This window comes from Oncorhynchus nerka, linkage group LG7, assembly GCF_034236695.1.
Source record: "Oncorhynchus nerka isolate Pitt River linkage group LG7, Oner_Uvic_2.0, whole genome shotgun sequence".
Classification (NCBI taxonomy): domain Eukaryota; kingdom Metazoa; phylum Chordata; class Actinopteri; order Salmoniformes; family Salmonidae; genus Oncorhynchus; species Oncorhynchus nerka.
This window is the reverse complement of record NC_088402.1, coordinates 29,516,040-29,528,780: the sequence shown is the minus strand read 5'-3', so window position 1 is coordinate 29,528,780 and position 12,741 is coordinate 29,516,040. Positions and strand designations below refer to the sequence as shown.

Sequence of the window (12,741 nt, the reverse complement as noted above, 5' to 3'; positions counted from 1 at the left end):
CTCTCTCTCTCTCTGTCTCCCTCTCTCTCTGTCTCTCTCTGTCTCTCTCTCTCTGTCTCTCTCTGTCTCCCTTTCTCTCTGTCTCTCTCTCTCTGTCTCTCTCTCTCTCTCTGTCTCTCTCTGTCTCCCTCGCTCTCTTTCTGTCTCTCTCTGTCTCCCTCTCTCTTTGTCTCTCTGTCTCTCTCTCTCTCTCTCTCTCTCAGCTCCCTAGATTAGGTTAAAGCTCCAATTATGTCCTGAAGAATTTAGGAGTTTACTGCTGTGTGAGGGGAGATAATGGAGAGAGAGTGGGTGAGTGAGAGGGCTTAAAGTGTGACAATGAATAAGGCTTCATTGACAGGGATGGTGATGAAAACGGCCCTGGCACTTTAAAAGACAAAAAAAAAACATTAGGGATATGTGGCCCTCAGCTTCAAGGAGAATGTGTGTGTGTGTGTGTGTGTGTGTGTGTGTGTGTGTGTGTGTGTGTGTGTGTGTGTGTGTGTGTGTGTGTGTGTGTGTGTGTTATATAGCCCAGTCAGCCATTGACTATGAGCTACATTATTACTGCTATACTCTACTGTCATTATCCTTCACAGGTACTGGATAATAATGCTGCCAAGAGTCTTTTTTTCTTTTGCTATGCCTACACACACACACACACCCCGGCCGGTGATGAAGTGCAGAGCGTTGGTTTCTACATTGGCAGCTTATTTTCTAACGTCGCAACTTGTCTAATTTGTTTGGATAAATGCCTTTAAATGAAATTAGATCTCCCAGGCCACTTCCTTGTTTGACTCTATTGAATTATGGGACTGGGGTAATTGACTGAAATTGCAGTGTGAGAGGGGGATGGGGGGAGGAGAGGGAATCAAACTGTGAATCTACCTCTTCCTCCATATCCCGTCCTCCCTCCTCGCCCAGGGGAGGAACAAGATGAGTAGCTTTAATATCAGAGATTACGTCTCCCTCCCCCATCCCTCCCTCCATCTCCAACTCCTTTCTCCCCCATCCGCCATTCAGAAGCGACACACAGTACAGTAGTATGTATTGTCAGTCAGAAGCGACACACAGTACAGTAGAATGTATTGTCAGTGACAGACAGTACAGTAGTATATATTGTCAATCAGAAGCGACACACAGTACATTAGTATGTATTGTCAGTCAGAAGTGACACACAGTACAGTAGAATGTATTGTCAGTGACAGACAGTACAGTAGTATATATTGTCAGTCAGAAGCGACACACAGTACAGTAGTATGTATTGTCAGTGACACACAGTACATTAGTATATATTGTCAATCAGAAGCGACACACAGTACATTAATATGTATTGTCAGTCAGAAGTGACACACAGTACAGTAGAATGTATTGTCAGTGACAGACAGTACAGTAGTATATATTGTCAGTCAGAAGCGACACACAGTACATTAGTATGTATTGTCAGTCAGAAGTGACACACAGTACAGTAGAATGTATTGTCAGTGACAGACAGTGCATTAGTATATATTGTCAATCAGAAGCGACACACAGTACATTAGTATGTATTGTCAGTCAGAAGTGACACACAGTACAGTAGAATGTATTGTCAGTGACAGACAGTACAGTAGTATATATTGTAAGTCAGAAGCGACACACAGTACAGTAGTATGTATTGTCAGTGACACACAGTACATTAGTATATATTGTCAATCAGAAGCGACACACAGTACATTAGTATGTATTGTCAGTCAGAAGTGACACACAGTACAGTAGAATGTATTGTCAGTGACAGACTGTACAGTAGTATATATTGTCAGTCAGAAGCGACACAGTACAGTAGTATGTATTGTCAGTGACACACAGTACATTAGTATATATTGTCAATCAGAAGCGACACACAGTACATTAGTATGTATTGTCAGTCAGAAGTGACACACAGTACAGTAGAATGTATTGTCAGTGACAGACAGTGCATTAGTATATATTGTCAATCAGAAGCGACACACAGTACATTAGTATGTATTGTCAGTCAGAAGTGACACACAGTACAGTAGAATGTATTGTCAGTGACAGACAGTACAGTAGTATATATTGTCAGTCAGAAGCGACACAGTACAGTAGTATGTATTGTCAGTGACACACAGTACATTAGTATATATTGTCAATCAGAAGCGACACACAGTACATTAGTATGTATTGTCAGTCAGAAGTGACACACAGTACAGTAGAATGTATTGTCAGTGACAGACAGTGCATTAGTATATATTGTCAATCAGAAGCGACACACAGTACATTAGTATGTATTGTCAGTCAGAAGTGACACACAGTACAGTAGAATGTATTGTCAGTGACAGACAGTGCATTAGTATATATTGTCAATCAGAAGCGACACACAGTACATTAGTATGTATTGTCAGTCAGAAGTGACACACAGTACAGTAGAATGTATTGTCAGTGACAGACAGTACAGTAGTATATATTGTAAGTCAGAAGCGACACACAGTACAGTAGTATGTATTGTCAGTGACACACAGTACATTAGTATATATTGTCAATCAGAAGCGACACACAGTACATTAGTATGTATTGTCAGTCAGAAGTGACACACAGTACAGTAGAATGTATTGTCAGTGACAGACAGTACAGTAGTATATATTGTCAGTCAGAAGCGACACAGTACAGTAGTATGTATTGTCAGTGACACACAGTACATTAGTATATATTGTCAATCAAAAGCGACACACAGTACATTAGTATGTATTGTCAGTCAGAAGTGACACACAGTACAGTAGAATGTATTGTCAGTGACAGACAGTGCATTAGTATATATTGTCAATCAGAAGCGACACACAGTACATTAGTATGTATTGTCAGTCAGAAGTGACACACAGTACAGTAGAATGTATTGTCAGTGACAGACAGTACAGTAGTATATATTGTAAGTCAGAAGCGACACACAGTACAGTAGTATGTATTGTCAGTGACACACAGTACATTAGTATATATTGTCAATCAGAAGCGACACACAGTACATTAGTATGTATTGTCAGTCAGAAGTGACACACAGTACAGTAGAATGTATTGTCAGTGACAGACAGTACAGTAGTATATATTGTCAGTCAGAAGCGACACAGTACAGTAGTATGTATTGTCAGTGAGTAGTGAGATGTGTGTCTGTAGTGGCTGCTGCCTGCTGCAGCTCGTTCACAGTGATTTAAAAACACTCCTAATGTCCCTCTCACTTAACCCCACGTCCTATCTACTTACCTCTCTCTGTCTGTCACACTCTCTCTCTCTGTTTCTCTGTCTCTCTCTCTCCCTCAGTCTGTATCTCTCGCTCTCTGTCTCTGTCTCTCTCACCCTCAGTCTCTCTCTCTGTCTCTGTCTCTCTCGCCCTCAGTCTCTCTCTCTGTCTCTCTCTCCCTCAGTCTCTGTCTCTCTGTCTCTCTCTCCCTCAGTCTCTGTCTCTCTGTCTCTGTCTCTCTCTCCCCCAGTCTCTGTCTCAGTCTCTCTCTCCCTCTGTCTCTGTCTCTCTCTCCCTCAGTTTCTGTCTCTCTCAGTCTCTCTCTGTCTGTCGCTCTCTCTGTTTCTCAGTCTCTCTCTTTGTCTATCAGTCACTCTCTGTCTCTCTCTCTGTATTTCACTCTCTGTCTCTCTCTCTTTATCTCTCTCTGTCTATCAGTCACTCTCTGTCTCTCTGTATTTCACTCTCTCTCTCTGTCTCTCTCTCTGTATTTCACTCTCTCTCTCTGTCTCTCTCTTTGTCTCTCTCTCTGTCTATCAGTCACTCTCTGTCTCTCTCTCTGTCTATCAGTCACTCTCTGTCTCTCTCTCTGTATTTCACTCTCTCTCTCTGTCTCTCTCTTTGTCTCTCTCTCTGTCTGTCTCTCTATTTCTGTCTCTGTCTCTATCTCTCTCTTTCGCTCTGTTTCTCTTTCTCTGTCTCTTAATTCAATTCCATTCAATTCAGAAGGCCACTCTTTCTCTGTCTGTTTCTTTCTTTGACTGTGAAGTCAATAGGAGGAAGACGTTTGTGTTTCATTTATTTTCTGAACTGTGAAAGTCAAATAGTCAGGCAGTTTTCGCTGAATAGAATTAAACATTTATTTATGCAAAGTTGTTTGGGGTCGATAGTTTAACTTGTTCTATGGCTACAGTTCACTGGCAATAGAATGTCAAAAACTTGTGCACACCTTAACGCACTCACACACACGCAGCAAACACACACACACAAACATGCACACAAACACAGACACACTTCAATCTGTGTGTGTGTGTCTCTGCCCTTGCTGTGATCACAGGCAGGCCGGCTGGCATAGACCAGCCATCCAGAACAGATGGGCCATTTCATGTAAACTAGCTAAAGACAATCATTTGTTTGTTTTTCGATAGTTTACATGAAATGGCACAAATGATCATCAGCTGCTCCATCCACAGTAATATTAAACACACACTTCCTGCGCAAAAGCACACACACACACACACACACACACGCACACACACACACACACACACACACTCACACACACACACACACACAGTAATGTAAGCAATTCCTCAAATGATGCTTTGTTTGCCTCTTTTCTTTCCCTGTTTTTTCTCGCTCTGGACTCTTTCCCTCTTTCTTTCTTTCTTTCTTTCTCTCTCTCTCTCTCTCTCTCTCTCTCTCTCTCTCTCGTCTCACTTATATTCCTCCATCACACATTCCATCCCTCCATCCTCCCGTCTCAGCCTATTCTCCTCTGTTTTGAATCAACTTGTCTGCTGACTCTGGACTTTCCTCCTCCTCTTCCTCACTTTCTCACCAAAGACAAACAAACTACTGCTGATGAAAACAGCTTTATTACCATATATTAATTCAGTATTTAGAGATGATCTGACTGTCAATACGTGGGAGATGATTATATAAAGCTGTAGATGCTGTCAGATCAGGACTGAAGAGGAAGTTGTTTATGAAAGTCTTTATAACAAGGGCAGGGAGTGAGATGTTTCCACACCCACGCCTCATCATCCCCAAGCCTCTGTTTACTGTTTGTCTGTCTTCCTCCCTCTCACTCACTTTCTCTTTCAATTTATCCTCCTCCTCCCACATTGTCTTGATCCTGTCTTCCTCTCTCTCTCCATCTCTTTCTCTCTCCATCTCTTCTTCATTCCTAGCCCTGTCACTATCCTCCTCTCCCTAATGGCTTGCCATTTCCCCGTCTCTCACCTCCTCCTCTTTATTCCTCTGTATTTCCTTCTCCTTTCCCTTTTACTCTATCTGCTTTCTTTCTGTCTCGCTCCTCCTCCTCTCTCTCCTCTCCTCTCTCTCTCTCTCTCTCTCTCTCTCTCTCTCTCTCCTCCTCTCCCCCTCTCCTCTCTCCTCCTACTCCTCCTCTCTCCTCCTACTCCTCCTCTCCTCTCTCTTCCTCCTCTCCTCTCTCTAGACCTCCTCTCCTCCTCATCTCCTCCTCTCCTCCTACTCCTCCTCTCCTCTCTCTTCCTCCTCTCTCTTCTCTCCTCCTCCTCTCCTCCTCCTCTCCTCTCTCTAGACCTCCTCTCCTCCTCCTCTCCTCTCTCCTCCTCCTCTTCTCTCAGTATGTTAGTGTAGGGCTTGGCCCATATAGATACTTTATCTCCATTCCTCTCACTTCAAAGTGCTCCCTGCTACCTGTCACAGTTTTATGGCTGATTCCTGTTCTCTCTCTTTCCTCTCCTCCTGCTCTCTCTCACTCATTACCGCAGCCCAGTCCTCTCTGCTCGGCTCTATTTACAACAACAACAACAACAACAACAACCACTGAATGTTCTATAATTCTATAGTTTCATGGTGGAGAGTGTATTATTTATATACAGTGAGATAGTGTTTTGTTTATATACAGTGAGATAGTGTATTATTTATATACAGTGAGATAGTATATTATTTATATACAGTGAGATAGTGTATTATTTATATACAGTGAGATAGTATATTATTTATATACAGTGAGATAGTGTATTATTTATATACAGTGAGATAGTGTATTATCTATATACAGTGAGATAGTGTATTGTTTATATTCAGTGAGATAGTGTATTATCTATATACAGTGAGATAGTATATTATTTATATACAGTGAGATAGTATATTATTTATATACAGTGAGATAGTGTATTATTTATATACCTTGAGATAGTATATTATTTATATACAGTGAGATAGTATATTATTTATATACAGTGAGATAGTGTATTATTTATATACAGTGAGATAGTGTATTATTTATATACAGTGAGATAGTATATTATTTATATACAGTGAGATAGTGTATTATTTATATACAGTGAGATAGTGTATTATTTATATACAGTGAGATAGTATATTATTTATATACAGTGAGATAGTGTATTATTTATATACCGTGAGATAGTGTATTGTTTATATTCAGTGAGATAGTGTATTATCTATATACAGTGAGATATAGTGAATGGGTGAAGACTGGAGATCATTAGCAACTCGTTGTCTCATCATAACGGTGCCTCTCGCCAGACTCTCTGTTTGTGTTTGGTTCTATGTGTGTGTGTGCCTGTGTGTCTCCGTGTGTGTGTCTGCATGCCTGCTAATGCATGAGTGTGTTCTCTCTCTCTCCCCTCCAGAAGTCGAGTGCAGAACAACGTGTGAGGCTGGACCTGGGGCTGTGGGATAAGTTCAGTGAGCTGGCTACTAAGTGCATTATAAAGATCGTGGAGTTTGCCAAACGAGTGCCTGGCTTCACAGGACTCACCATAGCTGACCAGATCACGCTGCTTAAAGCTGCCTGCCTTGACATACTGGTAAGGACTGACTGTCACAAACACGCACAGGCACACACACACCCACGCTGATCCAAACTGCCTTCCTCGACATACTGGTATGTATCAGCAGTTTTCAAAGTAACACATCTCTTATGTACATACTTCATGCATTTATTCCTATAATGCATTGGGAAACTATTCACACCCCTGGACTTTTTCCACATTTTCTTACGTTACAACCTTATTCTAAAATGTATTAAATAGATTTTTTTCCATTGATCTGCACACAATACCCCATAATGACAAAGCAAAAACAGGTTTACATTTTTTTCCTCAAATGTATACAAAATCAAAAAACTAAATATCACATTTACATAAGTGTTCAGACCCTTTACTCAGTACTTTGTTGAAGCAATTTTGGCAGCAATTACAGCCGTGAGTCTTGGGTATGAGGTGCGTTGCTACACAGCTATTTTCAAGTCCGGGCTCTGGCTGGGCCACTCTAGGACATTCAGAGACTTGTCCTGAAGCCACTCCTGCGTTGTCTTGGCTGCTTAGGGTCGTTGTCCTGTTGGGAGTTGAACTTTCGCCCCCAGTCTAAGGTTCTGAGCACTCTGGAGCAGGTTTTCATCAACGATCTCTCTATACTTTGCTCCGTTTATCTTTAACTCGAGCCTGACTAGCCTCCCAGTCACTGCCGCTGAAAAACATTCCCACAGGACGATGATGCCACCACCGTGCTTCACTGTAGGGATGGTGCCAGGTTTCCTCCAGACGTGACGCATGGCATTCAGGCCAAAGAGTTCAATCTTGGTTTCATCAGACCAGAGAATCTTGTTTCTCGTGGTCTGAGAGTCCTTCAGGTGCCTTTTGACATATCCCAAGAGGGCTGTCATGTGCCTTTTACTGAGGAGTGGCTTCCTTTGGCCACTGTACCAGAAAAGCCTGATTGGATGAGTGCTGCAGAGATGGTTGTCCTTCTGGAAGGTTCTCCCATCTCCACAGAGGATCTCTAGAGCTCTGTCAGAGTGACCATTGAGTTCTTGGTCACTGCCCTTTTCCCCCGATTGCTCAGTTTGGCCAGGTGTCCAGCTCTAGGAAGAGTCTTGGTGGTCCCAAACCTCTTCCATTTACGAATGATGGAGACAACTGTGTTCTTGAAGAAGTGCTGCAGAAATGTTTTGGTACCCTCCCCAGATCTGTACCTGGACAACAATCCTGTCTCTGAGCCCTACTGACAATTCCTTCGGCCTCATGGCTTGGTTTTTGCTCTGACATGCACCGTCACCTATAAAGACAGGTGTGTGCATTTCCAAATCAGGTCCAATCAACTGAATTTACCACAGGTGGACTCCAATCAAGTTGTAGAAACATCTCAGGGATGATCAATGGAAACAGGATGCACCTGAGCTCAATTTCGAGTCTCATAGCAAAGGGACTGAATACTTACAGGTGAAGTCGGACGTTTACATACACCTTAGCCAAATACATTTAAACTCAGTTTTTCCCAATTCCTGACATTTATTCCTAGTAAAAATTCCCTGTCTTAGGTCAGTTAGGATCACCACTTTATTTTAAGAATGTGAAATGTCAGAATAATAGTAGAGATAAAGATAATGATTTATTTCTGCTTTTATTTATTTCATCACATTCCCAGTGGGTCAGAAGTTTACATACACTCAATTAGTATTTGGTAGCATTGCCTTTAAATAGTTTAACTTGGGTCAAATGTTTCGGGTAGCCTTCCACAAGCTTCCCACAATAAGTTGGGTGATTTTCGTCCCATTCCTCCTGACAGAGCTGGTGTAACTGAGTCAGGTTTGTAGGCCTCCTTGCTCGCACATGCTTTTTCAGTTCTGCCCACAAATCTTCTATAGGACTGAGGTCAGGGCTTTGTGATGGCCACTCCAATACCTTGACCTTGTTGTCCTTAAGCCATTTTGCCACAACTTTGGAAGTATGCTTGGGGTCATTGTCCATTTGGAAGACCCATTTGCGACCAAGCTTTAACTTCCTGACTGATGTCTTGAGATGTTGCTTCAATATATCCACATAATTTTCCTGCCTCATGATGCCATCTATTTTGTGAAGTGCACCAGTCCCTCCTGCAGCAAAGCACCCCCACAACATGATGCTTCCACCCCCGTGCTTCACGGTTGGGATGGTGTTGTTCTTCTGCTTGCAAGCCTCCCCATTTTTCCTCCAAACACAACGACAGTCATTATGGCCAAACAGTTCTATTTTTGTTTCAACAGACCAGAGGACATTTATCCAAAAAGTACAATCTTTGTCCCCATGTGCAGTTGCAAACTGTAGTCTGGCTTATTTATGGCAGTTTTGGAGTAGTGGCTTCTTCCGTGCTGAGCGGCCTTTCAGGTTATATTGATATAGGACTTGTTTTCCTCCAGCATCTTCACAAGGTCCTTCGCTGTTGTTCTGGGTTTGATTTGCACTTTTTGCACCAAAGTATGTTAATCTCTAGGAGACAGAACACGTCTCCTTCCTGAGCGGTATGACGGCTGTGTGGTGCCATGGTGTTTATACATGCGTACTATTGTTTGTACAGATGAACGTGGTACCTCCAGGCGTTTGGAAATTGCTCCCAAGGATGAACCAGGCTTGTGGAGGTCTACAATTTTTTTTCTGAGGTCTTGGCTGATTTCTACAATTTATTTTTCTGAGGCTTTGGCTGATTTCTACAATTTATTTTTCTGAGGTCTTGGCTGATTTTCCCATGATGTCATGCAAAGAGGCACTGGGTTTGAAGGTAGGTGTCACGTTCTGACCTTAGTTCCTTTGTTTTTGTCTGTGTTTTAGTATGGTCAGGGTGTGAGTTGGGGTGGGCAGTCTATGTTTGTTTTTCTATGTTTGCTTTTGAGTTCGGCCTAGTATGGTTCTCAATCAGAGGCATCTGTCAATTGTTGTCCCTGATTGAGAATCATACTTAGGTAGCCTGGGTTTCACTTTTGGTTTGTGGGTGTTTGTTTCCGCGTGAGTGTTTGGGCCACACGGTACTGTTTCGTTTTGTTCACATCGTTTATTGTTTTGTTCCAGTGTTCAGTTCGTTTATTAAAAAGACATGAACACTTACCACGCTGCACCTTGGTCCTCCTCTCTATCTCCAGATGACATCCGTTACAGTAGGCCTTGAAATACATCCACAGGTACATCTCCAATTGACTCAAATGATGTCAATTAGCCTATCAGTAGCTTCTAAAACCATGACATAATTTTCTGGAATTTCCAAGCTGTTTAAAGGCACAGTCAACTTAGTGTATGTAAACCTCTGACTCACTGGAATTGTGATACAGTGAATTATACGTGAAATAGTCTGTCTGTAAACAATTGTTGTAAAAATTACTTGTCATGCACAAAGTAGATGTCCTCACCAAAACTATTGTTTGTTAACAAGAAATTTATGGAGAGTTTGAAAAATTAGTTTTAATGACTCCAACCTAAGTGTATGTAAACTTCCGACTTAAACTTTATGTAAATAAGGCTTTTCTGTTTTTTATTTATAATGCAATTGCAAAAATTTATAAAAAACTGTTTTTGCTTTGTCGTTATGGGGTATTGTGTGTAGATTGCTGAGGAATCTCTTTAATACATTTTAGAATAAGTCTGTAACGTAACAAACTGTGGAAAAAGTCAATGAGTCTGAATACTTTCCGAAGGCACTGTATGTAAACTCAGCAAAAGAAGCAAACGTCCTCTCACAGTCAACTGCGTTTATTTTCAGCAAACTTAACATGTGTAAATATTTGTATGACAATAACAAGATTCAACAACTGAGACATAAACTGAACAAGTTCTATAGACATGAGACTAACAGAAATGGAATCATGTGTCCCTGAACAAAGGGGGGTCAAAATCAAAAGTAACAGTCAGTATCTGGTGTGGCCACCAGCTGCATTAAGTACTGCAGTGCATCTCCTCCTCATGGACTGCACCAGATTTGCCTGTTCTTGCTGTGAGATGTTACCCCACTCTTCCAGCAAGGCACCTGCAAGTTCCCGGACATTTCTGGGGGGAATGGCCCTAGCCCTCACCCTCCTATCCAACAGGCCCCAGACGTGCTCAATGGGATTGAGATCCGGGTTCTTCGCTGGCCATGGCAGAACACTGACATTCCTGTCTTGCAGGAAATCACGCACAGAAGGAGCAGTATGGCAGGTGGCATTGTCATGCTGGAGGGTCATGTCAGGATGAGCCTGCAGGAAGGGTGCCATATGAGGGAGGAGGATGTCTTCCCTGTAACGCACAGGATTGAGATTGCCTGCAATAACAAGCTCAGTCCGACGATGCTGTGACACCATCCCAGACCATGACAGACCCTCCACCTCCAAATTGATCCCGCTTCAGAGTACAGGCCTCGATGTAACGCTCATTCCTTCGACGATAAACACGAATCCGACCATCACCCCTGGTGAGACAAAACCGCGACTCGTCAGTGAAGAGCAGTCCTGTCTGGTCCAGTGACGGTGGGTTTGTGCCCATAGGCGACGTTGTTGCCGGTGATGTCTGGTGAAGACCTGCCTTACAACAGGCCTACAAGCCCTCAGTCCAGCCTCTCTCAGCCTATTGAGGACAGCCTGAGCACTGATGGAGGGATTGTGCGTTCCTGGTGTAACTCGGGTAGTTGTTGCCATCCTGTACCTGTCCCGCAGGTGTGATGTTCGGATGTACCGATCTTGTGCAGGTGTTGTTACACGTGGCATGCCACTGCGAGGACGATCAGCTGTCCGTCCTGTCTCCCTGTAGCGCTGTTTTAGGCGTCTCACAGTACGGACATTGCAATTTATTGCCCAGGCCACATCTGCAGTCCTCATGCCTCCTTGCAGCATGCCTAAGGCACGTTCACGCAGATGAGCAGGGACCCTGGGCATCTTTCTTTTGGTGTTTTTCAGAGTCAGTAGAAAGGCCTCATTAGTGTCCTCGGTTTTCATAACTGTGACCTTAATTGCCTACCGCCTGTAAGTTGTTAGTGTCTTAACGACCGTTCCACAGGTGCATGTTCATTAATTGTTTATGGTTCATTGAACAAGCATGGAAAACAGTGTTTAAACCCTTTATAATGAAGATATGTGAAGTTATTTGGATTTGTATGAATTATCTTTGAAGACAGGGGTCCTGAAAAAGGGACGTTTCTTTTTTTGCTGAGTTTGGTAAGACTAGTTTTAGGCCTCCATTTCTCAGGGTGCCTCAACTTCTGGTCCGTGAACAGGGCCAGTCCCTGATGGTTAACTGACCCTGATTAAGTCACTTCTACAGGCTAGTTGTAATGTAAATGGACATCCAAGGAGGAAGGATAATATATAGTGTCTTAATAATAATATAGTAGCTTACCAATATATTATCTTACCAATCTGTGGTACAGGAATAGTTGAGAGACAGCCCCACTACTCAATGTAATCACAGCAGTGATTGTGCTAGCCTAACAAATGACACTGATTAGCACTGTGACTTGATGCAGAAACACATAGCGTACCTTTACCACATAACCAAATGAGCAGGTTTCTATTTAATGACAAAAGGTTTGGCCTAATTCCATCTGTACTGTTTAGTGTCTAAAGATCTCTGTTAACTGGGTTTTCTCTCTCCACTGAGGTAGCCAGTCAATAAGCTCAAATGTACAGGGGGTTTAACCTCTGAACTTCCTCCCTAGAGTCTGGTCCTTAGACCTTATTGGTCGGTTTGTCCAGAAAGCCAATAGAAGAGCGGTTTAATTGATCCTGACGGTGGATCAGTACGTAGAGGAGCCATCCTTAATCAAAGTACATTAAGTTAATGTCTCTCAGACGTTACTCAGTTCCAAATCTCATTAAGGATTGATTGAAAGACCTCTTAGTCTTTTTCTGCAGTGAGTTTCAGTAAGGACTGTTGTTCATGTTTGTTTGCGTTGCTTGCTGTATGTTCTTCTGGAGCAGGGACATGAATACGGGGGAGCACAGTGTTAGCAGACTTAGTGCAGTCGAGTGCTAATGTGCCCTCAGTAACGAGACAGAGAAGAGAAGCAAAGAGGGAGAG

The 12,741-nt window shown here is 42.6% G+C and overlaps 1 protein-coding gene across 1 annotated transcript in view; it reads left to right on the top strand.

The window, feature by feature from the left end:
• Positions 1 to 12,741, top strand: part of LOC115131432 (retinoic acid receptor alpha-A) — a 141,822-nt gene that overhangs the window by 112,590 nt on the left and 16,491 nt on the right. The window contains exon 5 of the mRNA XM_029663154.2: positions 6,577 to 6,753. Coding sequence (XP_029519014.1) covers positions 6,577 to 6,753 — 177 coding nt within the window. The remainder of the gene's footprint in view (positions 1 to 6,576; positions 6,754 to 12,741) is intronic.